Source organism: Aquarana catesbeiana, linkage group LG03, assembly GCF_042186555.1.
Source record: "Aquarana catesbeiana isolate 2022-GZ linkage group LG03, ASM4218655v1, whole genome shotgun sequence".
Taxonomy (NCBI): domain Eukaryota; kingdom Metazoa; phylum Chordata; class Amphibia; order Anura; family Ranidae; genus Aquarana; species Aquarana catesbeiana.
Genome location: NC_133326.1, coordinates 607,739,741 through 607,757,956, shown reverse-complemented (window position 1 = coordinate 607,757,956; position 18,216 = coordinate 607,739,741). Strand labels below are relative to the sequence as shown.

At 42.7% G+C, this 18,216-nt stretch overlaps 1 protein-coding gene across 1 annotated transcript in view; it reads left to right on the top strand.

Annotated features, from left to right (window-relative positions):
• LOXL2 (lysyl oxidase like 2) overlaps positions 1-18,216 on the top strand; it is a 121,415-nt gene that overhangs the window by 38,016 nt on the left and 65,183 nt on the right. Inside the window, exon 2 of the mRNA XM_073622208.1 lies at positions 16,762-17,131. Within this exon, the coding sequence (XP_073478309.1) occupies positions 16,795-17,131 (337 nt within the window). The 5' untranslated portion in view covers positions 16,762-16,794. The remainder of the gene's footprint in view (positions 1-16,761; positions 17,132-18,216) is intronic.

Genomic DNA, 18,216 nt, shown 5'->3' with positions numbered 1-18,216 from the left:
AGCACTGTACCTAAAATCAGAGCCACTAGAGGCCAATCAGATGACAGCTTTAAAATTTACTGTTGCTGAAGGAGAAAGAAAGCAACAAGAATGACACACATTGTGCAGGTGGGGACACAGATTAGGGAGGGAGAAAAGAAAAGCAGAAGAGGTGACAGGACAAACTCTGCTGCCTGGGAGATGCAAAGGAGTTAACCATAGAAGGATAGTGTTTTATCTTATCACCCTGATTCTTCCTCTTTTCTCCCTCATTGACAACCTGTGAACTTCAGTACTGTAAAGCTTCTGTGAATCTTCCTCTAGCTGAGCAAAGGCATACAATCAAGGCTGGAAATGTACATATTTTAATTATAGAAAGTGACAAAATGGCAGCCTCCAGGAAGAAGAAACAGGAGCAATGCTGGAATAAATTTACAGCACACATTTTGGTAGCATAAATATTAACGTGGAATTCATACTCTTTTGTTAAAGAATATTAATTGATATCAAACTGTTATGGATAAAGTTCTGCTTTAATTACAAAGGTGTTGGACCACCATTTCTGTCCTTGGAATAGAGTCTTGGAATCTTGAATAATATCCACTGGAATGTTGAATCATTTTTTTATCAGACCATCTGCCAATTGCTTTAGATATGTTGAAGGAAGAAATATGCTTCTCACTATATTTTCCAAAACTGATCACAGTAGTTCAGCAGATGTTGAAGTTTATCTTGGTGCTCCTCAAACCAAGAGTGAATGGTCCAGGTGTTATGATCTTGACAAAATCTTTTTACCTTTTTAGCATTTGCTTTCTGGGATTAAAGGTTTAGGAATTGCAGCTGTTCCATCAATGTTAGCTTGCCAATGTTCTCTGCAGACTTTTTTTGTGAAAACAGGGCCCTCAAGGTGGATATGAAGTTTCTATTTTTCTATTCTTCTTTGCCAATGAAGTATTGCCATTATTTATGAATACAGTCATTACCATTGAAACTGTTTCCCTGGAAACTCGACACACCAAACAATTTGGCTGGTTACAGACAGTCCAGCTAAATATGCACCAATAATTTGTTTTATTTTGAAGTCTGATAAGTCAAGAAAGGCATGATCTCCCAGAAATGCATTCCCGCTACTGACTACCGGTTCCAGATTTATGTTATGCAGGGTGTGCTCCCATCATACCCACAGCACATCAGGGATTCCAACTTGATTTCCTGGCTAGGAGTTACATCCACAGTGGACCTGATTCCTTCAGTGGGACACTTTTCTGCTAAGCTGTTGCCTTAGTATCTTGCCCACCCTCTGTACACTTTTGTGAGTGCATTTAGGTTGATTATTAAATTATATTTGGATTTTGTACAGGCTATACTTTTGTGCTGGTTTGTCTTTTTTTTGTTTACTGATCACTCCTACTAATCACTGTTAAAAACATTTAGTCATAAAAACCTGACAGGCATGTTAATCCTTCTCTACTCTCTCCAAAACTAGAAAAACAATTTTTGGTTTGAAATGCATGTTATTCATTGATAAGGTGTTGGCCTGTGACCCAAAGAGACCTCCAGGCCGAGAAATATCAACACTGTCCCGGCAACAAGCAGAACAATTAAGTGTTAGTTCTATACGGTGCTCAGCAATGATTTTAAAATTGCTCTTGCTCAGCAGTCACTGATTGGACGAGGTGAAGAGGATGAGGTCACAATCTGCACTTTGTCCAATCAGAGAATGCTTTGCATACAAAGTGTTCTCTGAATGTCAACCATGCTGTGCAGAAGACCTCATGTGTTCAATAAGCAGCAGGCTAGCAGCTTGGCATGGAACTTGGAAGCTAGAGACAATCACTCTAGTAGCAGAGACCACTACAGTGATTTCCAGGGGCGTCGGGAGGGGGTGGCTAGGGGGGGCTGAAGCCCCGAATGTGATCCTGAAAAGCCCCGAGTCTCAGGCATGCAGCTCTCCATTGTTAGCCCCGAGCGGCGGGACCGATCTGATCCCAAGCGCCGCCGAGTGTGGCCGAGTGCGGCAGAGTGCCATAGCAGGTCCCGCCTTCTGGAGCCTGCAATGCCTATGATGGATGTCCCACTGGTCCAATGCCAGGACGGCGGGACATGTGACGTCCATCATAGGCGCTGCAGGCTCCAGAAGGCGGGAATTACAATGTGGCCGCCGCGCCACATCCCCGCTCGGCGCTCGGGCCGCTCTCCTCCTCGGCTCCTCCTCTGATGACTGACTGACTGACTGCCTGGCTGCTGTGACACCGCACACCACGGCTGAGCTGAGGTAGGTCAGACAGTGTATGTAAATGTCAGTGTATGTGGGTCAGGCAGGTCATTGTAGGTAGGTCAGTGTAGGTAGGTCACTAACGTCAGTGTATGTAGGTCATTGTATGTAAATGTCAGTGCATGTAGGGCAGGCAGGCCAGTGTAGGTAGGTCAGTGTAGGTAGGTCACTGTATGTAGGTCACTACTGTCAGTGTAGGTAGGCCAGTGTAGGTAGGTCACTACCGTCAGTGTAGTTAGGTCAGTGTATGTAGGTCAGTGTTTGTAGGTCACTACCATCAGTGTATGTAGTGTACATAGGTCAGGTAGGTCAGTGTATGTAGGTCAGGTAGGTCACGGCCCAGCCAAAAAAAAAGCCTGCGTCATGTACACCACCCCCCACCCCTCCGTTTCCAGCCTTGGACTTCGGGATGAAGCCCCTGGTCTTTTTGCCACCTAGCAACGCCCCTGGTGATTTCCATTATCCACAGGGATCCCACAGGTATGACACATACATACTGTGCTTACAATGGTCCAAGCTTTAAAAAGTTTAGGAATTGTTGGCTGCCTGAAGTTCTCTGCAGACGTTTTTTGTGGAAACAGTTCTTAAAAGTGCATATGAAGCTCTGCTGTCACTTTTGCTGCAGTAGTTCTCATTAGTGTTCAATAGCGGCTGTCATTCAGTATCACATTTTGGACACTGTTCTTCTTCAATGATGAAGTCTTGCCACTCATAACTGTCACTGTGGAGACTATTGCTCTTCAAATGCTAAATAAATTGGCTTTTATAGTTACAGACCCTCCAGTTAAATGGACACCATTGTTTTGTTCTCCTTGGGCATCTCACCCAATCTACTCAACACTCGTACTAACCACTGTTAAAGTGACACTTAAGGATACAATTTTTTGGGCTACAATAAAATTGTTTTTATACTCATCTACTCTTTGCAATGATATTGCATAGGGTGGTTCCTTACCTTCTTTTTGTCAGTCTCCTGTTGGTGCTCTCCCCTCTCACCTCCTTGGGGTGCCTCCATAGCAAGTCAGGTGCTATGGAACAACCTGTCCTGAGACTATGTGTATTCATAGACAAACACAGTGCCAGTAAGCCATGTCCCTGCACATTACTATATTTGATCACAGCCACACCCACAGTCTGAAAAATCAGGGCTGTTGTCAATGTATGATGGCAGTAAATCATGGAAAGAACTATAATTTGTATGAGTAAGTTGTAGCTTGTAGTAATGTTAATACTGTATATTATATTGGCCAGACGCCTATAATCAATATGGAGCAGCTGCTGATGGTTATATACGGTAGTCAGCCTGTTTCTGCATAAGCAATATTGCAGTTGTATAGTCAGTGTCTGCTGCGTGTCATTGTATCTCTCATTTTGAGACAATTTACGTTTTATGAGATGACGAATTACACGCTTTAGTGATTTTACAGCTGCCTTTGGGTGTGCTGCAAGGTGCTGGTTCATTTATTGGTTGTAAATATTTCCGAATGACAATAAAATCTTGGTACATAGCTGTCCCCCCCCACCCCGCACGTCTCCCAGGCATGGAAAATTCTCTAACATCCAGAATTTATCACTCTGATAATTGTTTATTATTATTTTTTTCAGGTACTTATATAGTGCCATCAACTTATGCAGCGCTTTACATATACATTGTACATTCACATCAGTCCCTACCCTCAAGGAGCTTACAATCTAAGGTCCCTAACTCCCATTCATACATATTGGGCCAATTTAGACAGAAGCCAATTAACCTACCAGCATGTCTTTAGAGTGTGGGAAGAAACCGGAGTACCCGGAGGAAACCCTCGCAGACACAGGGAGAACATGCAAACTCCAGGCAGGTAGTGTCGTGGTTGAGATTCAAACCAGCGACCCTTCTTACTGCTAGGCGAGAGTGCCGCCCGCATTATACGCAACATCACAAATGTGGGATGATTCATGAGGAACTCATTTATTCTAAATAAAAAGCAGGAAATTGTATTAAATAGGGATCTGATGATATCAAGACATAGAACCACGTCATCTGTGGTGAGAGCAACTGATATGCATTCCAGCAACTTCCGCCTTATAAAACTATATGTATGCACCTTCCCATTTACTATATCATGGTGACTTAAATTGACCGTACATAATAGAATCTGATTGTACAACCTTGTTTTCATCTACCAAAAACTTTAAGTGTTAAGCAATCCATAGATGATTTGATTTTCTTCCACCAGGGGAAAATTGCTTGAATGCCTACCACAGCACTATTGTGTTGTGCAAAGGGGGGGGGGGGGGGGGTGCGAGGATCCTTCTTGGCTGGCAGAAAACAATGATTACTGCTAACGAATCTACAAAATCTGACAGGCAGGTTGTACCCAAGTCGATCAATGGATCAACTTAGGTACAGTCAGCCTGCCTTACATGGATCGAATCTCGGTCGGTCCCTGCTGCTGAACTGGCTGAATTCCGATCCACGTATGGCCGGCTTAAGGGCCCTTCTGAGTGGATGTAAATTCAGTGGTTTGTTTAGGTAGGCCCTCCTTTACATGGCTTTGGTAAATCTAAAGGAGATTATAAATATAATGTACATTTACATTGTAACATGTATGGGAAGTTCAGTAAGTTAGGAGCAGGCTCCCATCCCATTATATCATCATTGAAGCTAAGCTTTCCTTTCTTCCTAGTTTAGATATCTAAAAAGATGCCCCTATGGGGAGCCACCAGCCCTCACCATTGCGCTCTTATTGCATGGTAGTTGAGTATTTTTATGGCTAGGGGTTATTCCCAAGTTATATACATTTCTATAATTTTTCCTATTTTTTTACAAGCATTTGACCTTAAAATGTATTATATATTTTATTTTCAGTTAATACACATTGTCGCTCCTGAAGAGTGGATAGGAATACTCCACGAAACGCGTAGAGCCTCTGTATATACAATGTGTAGTACCAATGTAACACAGATACTGTATATTTATTATAGATGAACTAGCAACCCTTGTACATGCAATGTGTAATACCGATATAATATAAAATTATGTAATAAATGATGAACTTTTGTGACCCATGTACCTATCTGTATGGAATATTTATCATGTTTATACAATAATACCTCCCTTTTTTGACCTTTCACTATCGACTGCGTGCTTCATTTAAAGTCCTGCCTTCTCTCCTTTATCAGATATCTAGAATAGGACATGCTGGGAAGGAGCAGGGTCTACACACTGGAGCTAAGATTTTTCATTCACATGCATCTGTCAATTATAGGCGTTGGAACTTGGAGGCAACTTTTTTTTTTTTTTTAGCAATTAAGACTGAGAAAATTTTGTGTCTCAAAGATGTTTTAAGGTGAAAGTGGAAAACCCTCCATATGTCTACTTCTTAATCATTGGTGGGTAATGCTCTTCAATGAACTTGTGAGAAGACAGTCGGGCCATGGAAATACAATTTGAAGGAATACATTTCCAATGTTGGCCTGACAAGAGCTGAACAATTGAGTATCAGCTTTGTATGTGCTTGGCAATGTTATTGAAATTGCTGATCAGTAGAAGTTAACGACCTTAAAGAGGAGTTCCACCCGAGGGCCAGTCAAAAAAAATAAATAAATAAAAGTCAGCAGCTACAAATACTGCAGCTGCTGACTTTTAATTGGACACTTACCTGTCCCAGGGTCCAGCGATGTGGGGGATCGAAGCCCCGCTCGTCTCCCCCTCTGTTCAGCGGCTTCACAGCCTGGCACCCACTGCGCATGCACGAGCGGCGCCGCGCACGGTGATTGGCCGCTCAGTCACCTGGGACCTGTAATGGGTCCCAGATGATTGACAGGAGGGAGGGAGCAGAGCTGAGCCCTTCCTGTGCCAAGGGGGAAGTGATGTCACCAGCCCAGGCACTGGAAGAGGCAGACAACGAGGGACCACCTAGCAACAGGCATTTAGAGGTGAGTAAAAAAAAAAAAATATCCAAATTTTTTTTGTATTTTTTTTAGGATTTTTTATGTAGTTTTTTTTTTTGGGTGGAACCCCACTTTAATGATCAGCAGGCTTGTATACGGTCCTGCCATCTTTATCCCCACTCTAACATTTACAACCCATAAAAATGCAATAACTGCCAATAATGGTGCTCTTGTACATTGTAGCACATCGGTGAAGCTCCAGATGGAGATGTGAAGTGCCATACTGTCTGACATAAGCAGTTTTTTTACAGAAGTTTATGATCGGGGACAAGTTTACTTTAAATAGCTAAAAAAAAAGTTGCAAACCACAACTACAAATACCAGCCAATCAAATCTCAGTTTTCTAAAGGAAAACCAGTGAGGAATAAATGCTGTCTATTTGCTTTGGCTTACTGCACATTTGCCAATGTTATTTCTCGCGGCGGGCATCCGTTATTCCTTAGAAATGTCCCTGGTTCCCAAAACTGATAAATTCTACCCTAAAATTAGTTTTTTTTTTTTCATTTTAAATTCTTATAGTTGTATGTTTACTATGCTTTTAATACCCATTAAGATCTGTGCATGTGCATAGAGCAGGGTTGCCACCTGTCCGGGATTTACCCGGACAGTCCGGGTTTTGAATCACGTGTCCAGGTATCAGACCATCTGATACCCAGACACAATATTCAGAATGGACTATGACTCCCCAAGTAATCAAGTACCACAAATGCCAAGTGCATAGGTGTGCACACGGGCCCCACCCCAATACACGGATAGGTGAGAGGGCTTGAACTGCTCCTCCTCCTCCTACCCCTACCCCTCTGTCTGCCCACCCACACTCCAATCCCCAGCATTCTGTGCCTCAGGAAAGGGATGTGTGGGCTGGAAGTTTGAAGCTCAGCAACTCAACTCAGATACAAGGTGGATGAAAGGTGTTGATGCCTGAGCCTCCATCCTCGGGTGAGTGAACTCACCATCCACTCTCTGTGACTGAAGTCTTCCCCCTCCCTCTCTTCTCTCTCCTGCCTCCAAGCAAGTGAGTACACTAAGCTAAGGGGGACTCAGATGTAAAGGGTGCTCTGTGGACTCTGACATAAAGGGGGATTTAAGAACCTTAATTTAAAAGGGGAATGCTGGGAACTCTGATGTACGTGGGAGGTTTGGTGAGCAGTAACCCCTTTACATCAGAGTTCCTTTTTACACCAGAGTCCAGTGTTCCCCTTAAAAAAAAAAATTGCTGTGCGCCGCTAAAGTGTTCACGTTTGGCTTAAAGAAAAGGTGGCAACCCTAGCATAGAGGTGCATTTTATTTGTAGCGTTGGGCAGGTGCACTGTTATGCATCAATGTACAATACCTTTATAAGTTCATGTGTTAACATGCATTTTCGATGCTTGTTCTAATTTCACATTTGGAAGGGATAGAGTTACCAGCTATTGACCAAGGCTTGTTAAAACATGTTGCCAGGCCAGCGTATCAAAACATGTTAGTTTTGATGCGCTGCCCTTGACTTGGACCTTTCATTGCATTAAAATGCAGAAAAAAACGGACAGGTTGTATTTTTCAAAATGCACTGCATTGTAGCGCTGTGAGAAAAGAATAGACACTATTTTTATCATGTATTGCATTGTAATGCGTAGATTAAAGCGGAGTTCCACCCACTTTATAAACGTATTCTCAATCTATATATTACTGGCTATATTTTCAGCAATGGGCATTTATTTTTTTTTTTTTTCAGGTAGCTTACCATGATTGTAAGATTTTCCATATCGCTTCTGCCTTCTCCCACCCACGGATATCTCTGTCATATCCAGCAGCGCACTATTTGCGCAGCGGTCTTACAAGTGCACTTTTTTTTGGAAAAAATACACTTTTTTGCATTAAAAAATAAGACAACAGTAAAGTTAGCCCAATTTTTTTTTTTAATATTGTGAAAGATAATGTTACGCCGAGTAAATTGATACCCAACATGTCACGCTTCAAAATTGCGGCCGCTCGTGGAACGGTGATAAACTTTTACCCTTAAAAATCTCCATAGGCGATGGTTAAAAAATTCTACAGGTTGCATGTTTTGAGTTACAGGTGAGGTGTAGAGCTAGAATTATTGCTCTCGCTCTAATGATCGCGACGATACCTCACATGTGTGGTTTGAACACTGTTTTCATATGCGGGAGCTACTCACGTATGCGTTCGCTTCTGCACGTGAGCTCGACAGGACGGGGCGCGTTGAAATTATTATTTTTTTCTTATTTATTTTTATTTTTACACTGTTCTTTTAAGAATATAACATTGTGTCACTTATCGCGACGATACCTCACATGTGTGGTTTGAACACTGTTTTCATATGCGGGAGCTACTCACGTATGCGTTCGCTTCTGCACGTGAGCTCGACAGGACGGGGCGCGTTGAAATTATTATTTTTTTCTTATTTATTTTTATTTTTACACTGTTCTTTTAAGAATATAACATTGTGTCACTTATATTCCTATTACAAGGAATGTAAACATCCCTTGTAATAGAAAAAAAGCATGACAGGACCTCTTAAATATGAGATCTGGGGTCAAGAAGACCTCAGATCTCATATTTACACTAAAATGCAATAAAAAATGTTCAAAAATTTAAATTTTGTCGTGTGGAAAAAAAAAATGTCCCTTTTAAGAGCTATGGGCAGACGTGACGTTTTGGCGTTGCTTCCGCCCTGCAATGGTATGGAGACGGGTGGGGGCCATCTTCCCCTCCCTCATCTCTCCCACCACCGATAAAAGTGATCTTGCAGCGAATCCGCCACTGAGACCACTTTTGTCTGAAACTGGACCGCTCACTGAAGAAGAGGGTACCAGAGTTGCTAGCTGCTGCCATAACAACGATATCCCTCTTCAAAGTGCCGACGTATATTGGCGTAAGCCGGTCCAGAAGTGGTTTTTAATATGTTCGGTTTTAATAAAACTGCCATATTCGAGAACGTAATAAATCCCAGTCAATTTACTACACAGTGATTTTAGATCCAGCCTCTGAGCAAGTAAATGTTCCCGGGGAGAGTTACTCAGGTATTATTCTTTGTCTCGTTTAAGTCTTGGTGTCAGACATGAACTAGTTCTGCTTCCTTGTACAGGTCAGACATTCTATCCAATGTACCAGTTTAGGCCCCAGTACAGCGCCACATGTGGCCAGCATGATAAAGAGAGGTTATTGTTCTGTAAGAAGTCAAGAGTGTGAAGAAATATGTTCTCTTACATCAGACCACAAGCTGCTTTAGTGTGTTATTTCAGAAGGTCTGTAAAAAGTTCCATGCGTTGGTGTGAATGTTACCAGGGGCTCCTACAGAACAATGAGCTTTATTATAGGCCTGCAGAAATTGTGCAATGTCTCTATGGCAGCGGATGTCTGCTGCTATGGAACCTACGTGCCGTACACTCTACCAGCTCAGCAAATATCGTCCGGATCGGGGGTATCCCCCTTGTTCCAGTGAGGTCATCTTCAGTGTGATTTCATGCTGGAAATATTCAGACTCAGGAACCCCCACCGCCCAGAGGAGTCTGGGAGAGTGAGACAGGGAGGGGGTCAGCTTCTGTACAAGACTGGGGGAAGGGACTAAAGGAAAGGTTTACTTTACAAGAGGATATGGACTTCCACCTACACATAGTGAACACACTACTGAATTATTCTGATGTTTGTACGGTATATGGAATATATACCAAGCCATAATACCCAGGTATATATACCGGTAGACATTTGGGAGTGCTTGTAATAAATCGATAACTGGTGGGTTTTTCATTTTTTGTGCTTTGTTCAGCACTTTCTGTATGTATATGAGAACACATAGTTGGTGGTAGCTGGATCTAATTAAAGTGTGAGGTCACCCTAAGGAGGATAACTGGTTCTCACGGTGGTTAGGGGCCACTGAAGGAACCTCACCACTATCTCATGGGTCAGCAGTTGAGCAGCTTAACTCACAGCATCTATACAATATGTTTTTGTCTCAGAAACTACAATTAGATTGTAAGCTCAGGGGCGCCATATCTGAAAGTCATAAGCTTGAAGCAGAGATCAGCTATAAATGCTGGAAAATGTTTAGTTTTAGTTATTTTTTAACACAGCCAGATATAGCAGGCCCCATAGAGGAGAGGCCTAGATTTAAGGATACCAGAAAGTTCATCATGTGTTAACCCATTGCAAAGTTCTTCAATCTGATGAAAGATTAATCCTGGATGATTATCTGGGTTACTGCACACCATTGATTAGTTGCTTATCAAAGCTCAAATCCAGACATTTATTTCATTTTTGGATAGAGCAGGAAAAGGTTAGAGCAGGGATCCTCAAACTATTGCCCTCCAGCTGTTACAGAACTACACATCCCATGAGGCATTGTAAAACACTGACATTTACAGACATGACTAGGCATGATGGGAATTGTAGTTCCTGAACAACTGGAGGGCCCTAGTTTGAAGACCCCTGGGTTAGAGACTTGGTCAAATTTGAAATACTTTCTGTGTCCCTATCAGGACAGTTAGGGAATATGGAAAAAAAAACAGTGCTGGACCTGTAGAGTTATCTCACTGCTATTGCAATTTAAAAGTGACATTAAAGCGGAGTTCCACCCTAAAGTGGAACTTCCACTCATCGGATTCCCCCCCCCCCCTCCGGTGCCTCAATTGGCACCTTTCAGTGGGGGGGGGGTGCAGATACCTGTATAATACAGGTATCTGCACCCACTTCCGGGCATAGCTAGCCGCAAATGCCCCCCCCCCCCCCGTTGTGTTGTGGGAAACACACAGTTCCCACAACACAACGGGGACCAATTAAGACGCGCAGCGCGACTCACGCATGCGCAGTAGGGAACCAGGCAGTGAAGCCGCAACGCTTCACTTCCTGATTCCCTGACCAAGGATGGCGGCGGGGGCAGCCGAGAGACGAGCGATTGATCGGCTTCGGCTGCCGACATCGCTGGGCCCCGGGACAAGTAAGTGTCCATTTTTTTAAAAGTCAGCAGCTGCAGTATTTGTAGCTGCTGGCTTTTAATATTTTTGTTTAAGGTGGAGCTCCGCTTTAAAGATTCTTAAAATTTTTTTTTAAAAAGTCATACTTACCTGATCTGTGCCGTGGTTTTGCACAGAGCAGCCCCGACCCTCCTCTTTTCGGGTCCCCCGCCGGCGCCCCTGGCTCCTCTTCAGCCAGTGCCCCCAATACCAAGCCGCTTTCTCTTGGGGAACTGGTGCATGCTCGTTCCATAGCCTCGCTCCATGCATCAATAAGACACCCAGAGCCGCAGCTCGCCCCTCCACCACTCTCTACTCATTGGCTCACTGGCCATTATTGACTGTAGCAGGAGCTGATCGCTCCCACTGCTGTCTCAGCCAATGAGGAATGAGAGACCTAGGAGAAGCCCAGCTCTCATGCACATCGCTGGATCGAGAGGAAGCTCAGGTGAATTTTAGAATTTTAGGGAGGGGGGGGGGGAGCGCTGCACGCAGAAGGTTTTTTACCTTCATGAATAGAATGCATGAACGTAAAAAAACCTTGAGCCCATAAACCACTTTAAACTATTGATGTTGATGTAAATGACCTGGTTCCCAGGATGGTGGCTTCTACACCCCAGAGGATCTCTACAGTCCCCTTGGCTTGAAAGGTAATGTAACAAAACAAAGGGGGCAAACCAAAAAGTAGCTGTGTTTTGGGGGGGTCCTCCCTCATCATGGCTAGAAAAAACACAAAGACATCTCCATATCAATCCAATGTCAATACATTATTCCCTCCTCTGGGTCATACAAAATAGCTAATTGTATTTGAAGTATCAAAATGAATATGCAAGAACTTCAGACAAATATGAGAACATGAATACTAAATCATACCATTTCAGTTCATCAACTGGATAAAAAAAATAAATAATTATTATTAAAATAATACATTCTGGTTAATATATGGACCTAATGAGAAAAAAATGGAGAGATAAAAATGAGTAAAATATAATCCAAAACTGATATGAGCCACACACTAGAGCTGCACGATTCTAGCTAAAATGAGCATCACAATTTTTTTGCTTAGAATAAAGATCACGATTCTTGCGGCGTAACATCATCTTTCACATTATACAAAAAAATTGGGCTAACTTTACTGTTTCATTTTTTTTTTTTTTAAATTCATTGAAGTGTCTTTTTCCCCAAAAAATAGCGTTTGAAAGACCGCTGCGCAAATACAGTATGACATAAAATATTGCAACAATCTCCATTTTATTCCCTGGGGTCTCTGCTTAAAAAATAATATTATAATGTTTGGAGGTTCCAAGTAATTTTCTAGCAAAAAATACTGATTTTATCTTTGTAAAAAACAAGTGTCAGAAAAAGGTTTAGTCTTTAAGTGGTTAAACTTCCCTCATTTGCAGACCGACAGTTCATTCCTTTCATCCTCATTCCTTCATTCCTAAGAATGAGAAGTTACAATGTTTATAGTTTTCTACCAGCACAGACAATGTTGTGAAAAACATGGCAGTGAGCAGAGAACTCTCTACACTTGTTATGCCGCGTACACACGAGCGGACTTTACAGCAGACTTTGCCCGGTGGACTTTTCGACTTACTTTACGATGGACTTTCCGAATGAACGGACTTGCCTACACACAATCCACCGAAGTCCGTCGAATTCGTACGTGATGACGTACGACCGGACTAAAACAAGGAAGTTCATAGCCAGTAGCCAATAGCTGCCCTAGCGTGGCTTTTTGTCCGTCTAACTAGCATACAGACGAGCGGACTTTTCGACCGGACTCGATTTCGACGGATTGATTTAAAACATGTTTCAAATCTAAGTCCGTCCAACTTTTGAGAAAACAAACTCCGCTGGAGCCCACACACGATCGAATTGTCCGACGAAATCCCATCCGCCGGGCAAAGTCTGACGTAAAGTCCGCTTGTGTGTACGCGGCATCACATGAATGAATCGGGAAATTCTGCATAGAGATCGTGAGGGGGGGGTTTGAATCGAGATCACTTTTTTTAACGATTAATTGTGCAGCTCTACCACACACTATATATTCTGATTGTATGATAGTTGAACAATGCTCCCATTCACTTTGTAGAGCCATTCACGTCAACTGTATGTATATTATCTCATATAGCCACACTTTTATATTGCCATATTTAAAATGCACAAAACTTCTTATATATCAAAATATCTACACCTCCCCAAAAAATCAGATGCCGCTTTATTTTATGTCCTGCACAAGATAAATGTAGGAGGCAATCTAATTGCTACACATGGATGGAACGGTCTGTTCTGAAGTCAGATACATTTTATAGGAGGCTATGTATATCCAAGTTCAAGCCGGGTGTTAGACACATGGGGCCATGTACACAGAACCAGATGTGCACCTGCTCACTCAGCATTTATCTCTCCTTTGAAGTTGGTTGTGGCAACTGTGCACAGGCGGCCAAGACCATGTGAGAGTAATGAACAGAACATGCAAACCTAGGGAGCTAGATTTTGTCACATCTGGGGCACTGAGCTAAATATTGTCAAAAAACTTTCAAACTCTCAAATGTAACCTGTTAACAATGTTTCGGAGTGCCTGAAGCTGGAATAATTCATAACAAGTATCTTCTAAGGGCTCTTTCATATGAAGTGGGGTTCGCTACAATCAGCAAGAGCTCAATGAGCAGATCCCCTGCTGAATCAGAGCCGAATGAGACGGGTGTCAGTTTTTTTACATTTGTATCTATTCAGTTTGTGTCCAGCAGACGCAGGCAGACCCGTGATAGCTCTATGGGCCACCAGATGTACACGACTTTATTTTTTTTTCCCGGACCTGGACAGACTCAGACGTAGGCGAATGTAAACAGACACAAGTTCGTTTACATCCACCTGTCCATAGAGCTGCACAGAGCTTCTGATCAGTTTTTCTGTAAGTTTTTCAGGCGGACCTGATCAGAAAGCCCGTATGAAAGGGGCCCTAAACCAGACACCTAGAATAGTGCTTCTCTACCTTTTTTCAGGTACCCTTTAAAAGTATGCAAAATTTAGTGGTAACCCAGTCAAAAAATGGGGTCCTCCCATTATCAGAGTCCCTCATTCACATCAGAGTCCCCCCCCCCCTTTTCACATCAGAATACTAATGTACCCTCCCCCTTGTAAATAGTATTTCTCATAACCCCTCTTCACATCAGAGTACTCAGTCACCCCCCCCCCCCCACTTTTACACTAGAGGCCTCACAAACAGCTGTCCCATTTGCACTATGGAGACTCATGACACTTTGAAAAAATATGGGACGTAGCTCAGCACCCATGAGGAGCCCAGAAAGCACACTAGTTGAGAAACGCTGACCTAAAACACTGTGTGATCTATGACTGCAGAGGCGTAACTAGAACCTTCAGGGCCCCGGTGCAGGTTCAGGGTCCTTTACTCCCATCGTGGGACCCTTTATTATGGTCCCTCAGCGGGCCCCCTTCCTTCTGTTTTGGGGTCCTTTGCACCCCCCGTAGTTCAGCCACTGGTGTCGGAAGTTTTTTTTTATTTTTGTTATTTTATTACCATTTTATTGTATTTATTTTTTTTACAATTTTCTTTTTTCTTTTTTTTTTTCTTTTTTCTTTTTTAGGACCATAGCTGGGGAGCTTTGGTGAAATATCAGGGGTCTAAACAGAGAAAGGAGACTGAGGACACCTCAATCTCCATGTATGCAGCCTCAGCAGCACAGAATGAATGAACAGGAATAGCTCTGTACAGAGCTTCCCGTTCATTCATAAACTGAAGCATAGTAAACACAGTTTACTAGGCATCAGTTGTGAAGGAAAAAAAATTGTTGTAAAATATTGAAATACAGGATAAGGCGCTATAAATGTTCAGAAAAACTTTTCACAAAGAAACTGGAAAAAATAAATATGTACAATAATATCAAACATAAATGTGTACACTGATGAAATAAATTGCAATGGTAGCAAGTTAAAAGTCCATATGTGATGAATCCCAACACCAAATCAAAGTGCTCTGAGATATAACTTCTAGTTCTTCCACCATGAGTGCTCAATAGAAAGGTGGCCACTCGCCAGAGATGTTTGACCCCTTTTTACAGGACGGTCAAAAAGAGCTTTTGGAGTACCAGATTGATTCCACTGATAGCACAATTCCACTCCACTGGCGATGACGATGGAACTAGGATATAAAAATGACTCCACAGGAGACACGGGTAAAAGTCTCATAGTGTAGTAATTTTTAATAATAAAATAAATTAAAACAGCAGCAGCAATAGCAGTTACACTCACATGTTAAAGTGCCTGGCCTGACACTAGGTGTAATCGGCGCGTGTAAGTCGGCTAATCCCTTGGGGATGGTCTGCGTTCCACGTCTCACTCCGGAGGGCAAAGCCTAGTGTGGGATGTCAAGTTAGGACCCGGAAGTGGTAGATCCTGCGCTTTGACATACGTTTCGCCGTGATTTGAGTCTTCAGGAAGTCTGAAGAAAAAATTGTTACTGATCACTGACTCTATTGCTTAAGACAAGGAAGGGGCCATTAAATGCACGCTCCTTCCCCGCTCTCTATCCTGACAGTATCTCCAGCGGAAGCCGGGGGAAGTGGGAAGGGGAGACCCGGCAGCGCTGCTTGAGCGCAAAGGAGGGGCCCAGGGCAGCAGGACAGGGATAGGGAGGCAGCAGGGGCAGCATGTAGAGCAACCAATGCCCTTCATTTACTTCTTGCAGCAGCTGAATGTATGCAGGAGGGAGAGAAGGAGAAGCGGGCATTCAGCGGCTGCATGGAGGGATTTGTTCCTCTACATGACCTCCTATCCATGTGTAGAGGGGGGCCATATGGGCCCCCTGGAGCATGGGGCAGAGTCACAATCGTGACCCCTGTATGTACAGCCCTGTATGAGTGTCTTGTACAGAACAAAATATATAGCCTGATTTTACTGAATTCACTTACTGTATGCTTGTATTGGATCAGAGGCTCAAAGTGTTGAAGGCAGAGACAGACAGGTAACTAGCAATTTTAGAAGGAGATCAGACATGATAACCTACTTACCGTTCTCTTGACTTCCCTCAACTCCACCGCCCTTGTATTAAGACACCATAACATGGCATGTTCTTAAGGCCTCTTCTTATTAATGAAAGGACAGACACGAGAACAGGTTCTAAGACACATTGCTGCTGCAACCCTTAAGCTGGTCTTCTACAGAACTCATTTCGAGCCGTGGGTGGCCCAGTCGGCTACCTTCCACCCAAAGTTCTATCATTCTGAGAATTGAAGGAGCCAGGTGGAAAATTTTTGACAGAACAGTGGCTGAACCCAAACAGATGGATATAGTCAAATATGTGTTTTTTAGCCTATTCCAGTATGCTAGAAATAATTGAAATACAATATGGAATTGAATATATGATTTTACATTTTGACCATTTGATACATTTTAAAGAATAACATTCTGCAATTGTGTGTGTTTTATATCTGCCTATAGTTTCATTTAATCTGGTGATCCTGGAACACATATGCTGGTTATGCTGGAACACTTGCTTTCTGCATCTCGGACATGATAAATTTGATTTAAAAACAGCAGTGCTGAAAAGTTTCAACTAGCCACCAGTTATAACGTTGCCCCTCTTTCTTGTTCTAGGCTTGCAGTCAGAGCTGGTGTCATTCCTAAACCATGTTGGTGGTTCCTGCATTCCTTCTCTTCCTTACACTCTCTGTACCTGCACTGGGACAATATGAGCACTGGCAGTATTATCCTGAATATCACGAGCAACAAGCACCCCCTCCACGGCCAACAGAGCCACCAAAGCCTGCCCAGAAAGTCCACGTTCGTCTAGCAGGAGAGAAACGCAAACACACTGAAGGGAGAGTGGAAGTTTACTATAAAGGGGAGTGGGGCACTGTGTGCGATGATGACTTCTCTATCCATGCGGCTCATGTAGTCTGTAGAGAACTAGGCTTCATGGAGGCATTATCATGGGCACCCGGCTCCAAGTATGGCAAGGGAGACGGTAAGTCTGAAATACAAAATGGCACTATACTTACATATGTATGCTTACAGTTGCGAAGTGTAGGAAGGTCTAATTATGCTTTTGCCAATGTTACCCTCTGCATACCTAATGGGCTACATATGCAAAACAAATTCCAGTTTTAGAGAATATATTTTACATTGTTATTCCTTTATTTTTGTTTTTTTGTTTTATTTTAAGAGCTACAGTAACAACTAGGAATTTACTAGAATCCTAATGCCCTGTTTTAAAGTTTAAATCCAGGCTATATAAGACACTGTAGCTCTCTAATCAATATATTGAAAAGCCTATTTAAAATACATTTCTAAAACTAAATTCTAACTTTTAAAGTCAGAATTCTATGTTTAAAAGTCAATTGTGAGATTCAAGGTCAGAATTCCTACTGTATTATCTCAAAATTCTGACCTAACGTACAGTCAGAATTTTGCATTTAAACGTCAGAGTTCTGTGATTAAGCGTCAAAACTGCAAGTTTCAAAGCTAAAATCCTGAGATTAAACTCAGAACTCTGACTTTCTCATTTCAGAACTCTTTGATTCAAGTCGGAATTCTGAGTTTCAAAGACATAATGCTGACATCAAAAGTTAGAATTTTAAGATTAAGGGCTTATTCACACGGCCATCAGTCCCACGCAGCGGCCAGAGTTTCCTTTTTATTTTATTTTTCACTGCTGAGCTGCATGTAGGCAGCCCATAGAAAGTGAATGGGATTGCACTGACTGTATAGACTCACCTGCACAGCCGATTGACAGATATCCAGGGATGGGTGCACATGATGGGTTTTAGCTTGAGTGTCAGAGGTCCTCATCTGAGGTCTGACAGTTACTTGCCAGTTGTCAATTTCTTGACCACCTGCACTGCATCCAAATTCATTCAGTGCCAACAGAACTCTGTACTTGACAATGTTACTTGACAGTGTTTTGCGCTCTCAGGAGCTGGGAGACAGTACGTGAGGACTAGATGATGAAAAAGACAAAAATGACAGCCTTCAGGAGACCTTGGACCCAACACTCAAGCCCAGATAAAATAAGTGAAACGAAATCAGGGCGCAATTATATAGCTTCTTTAG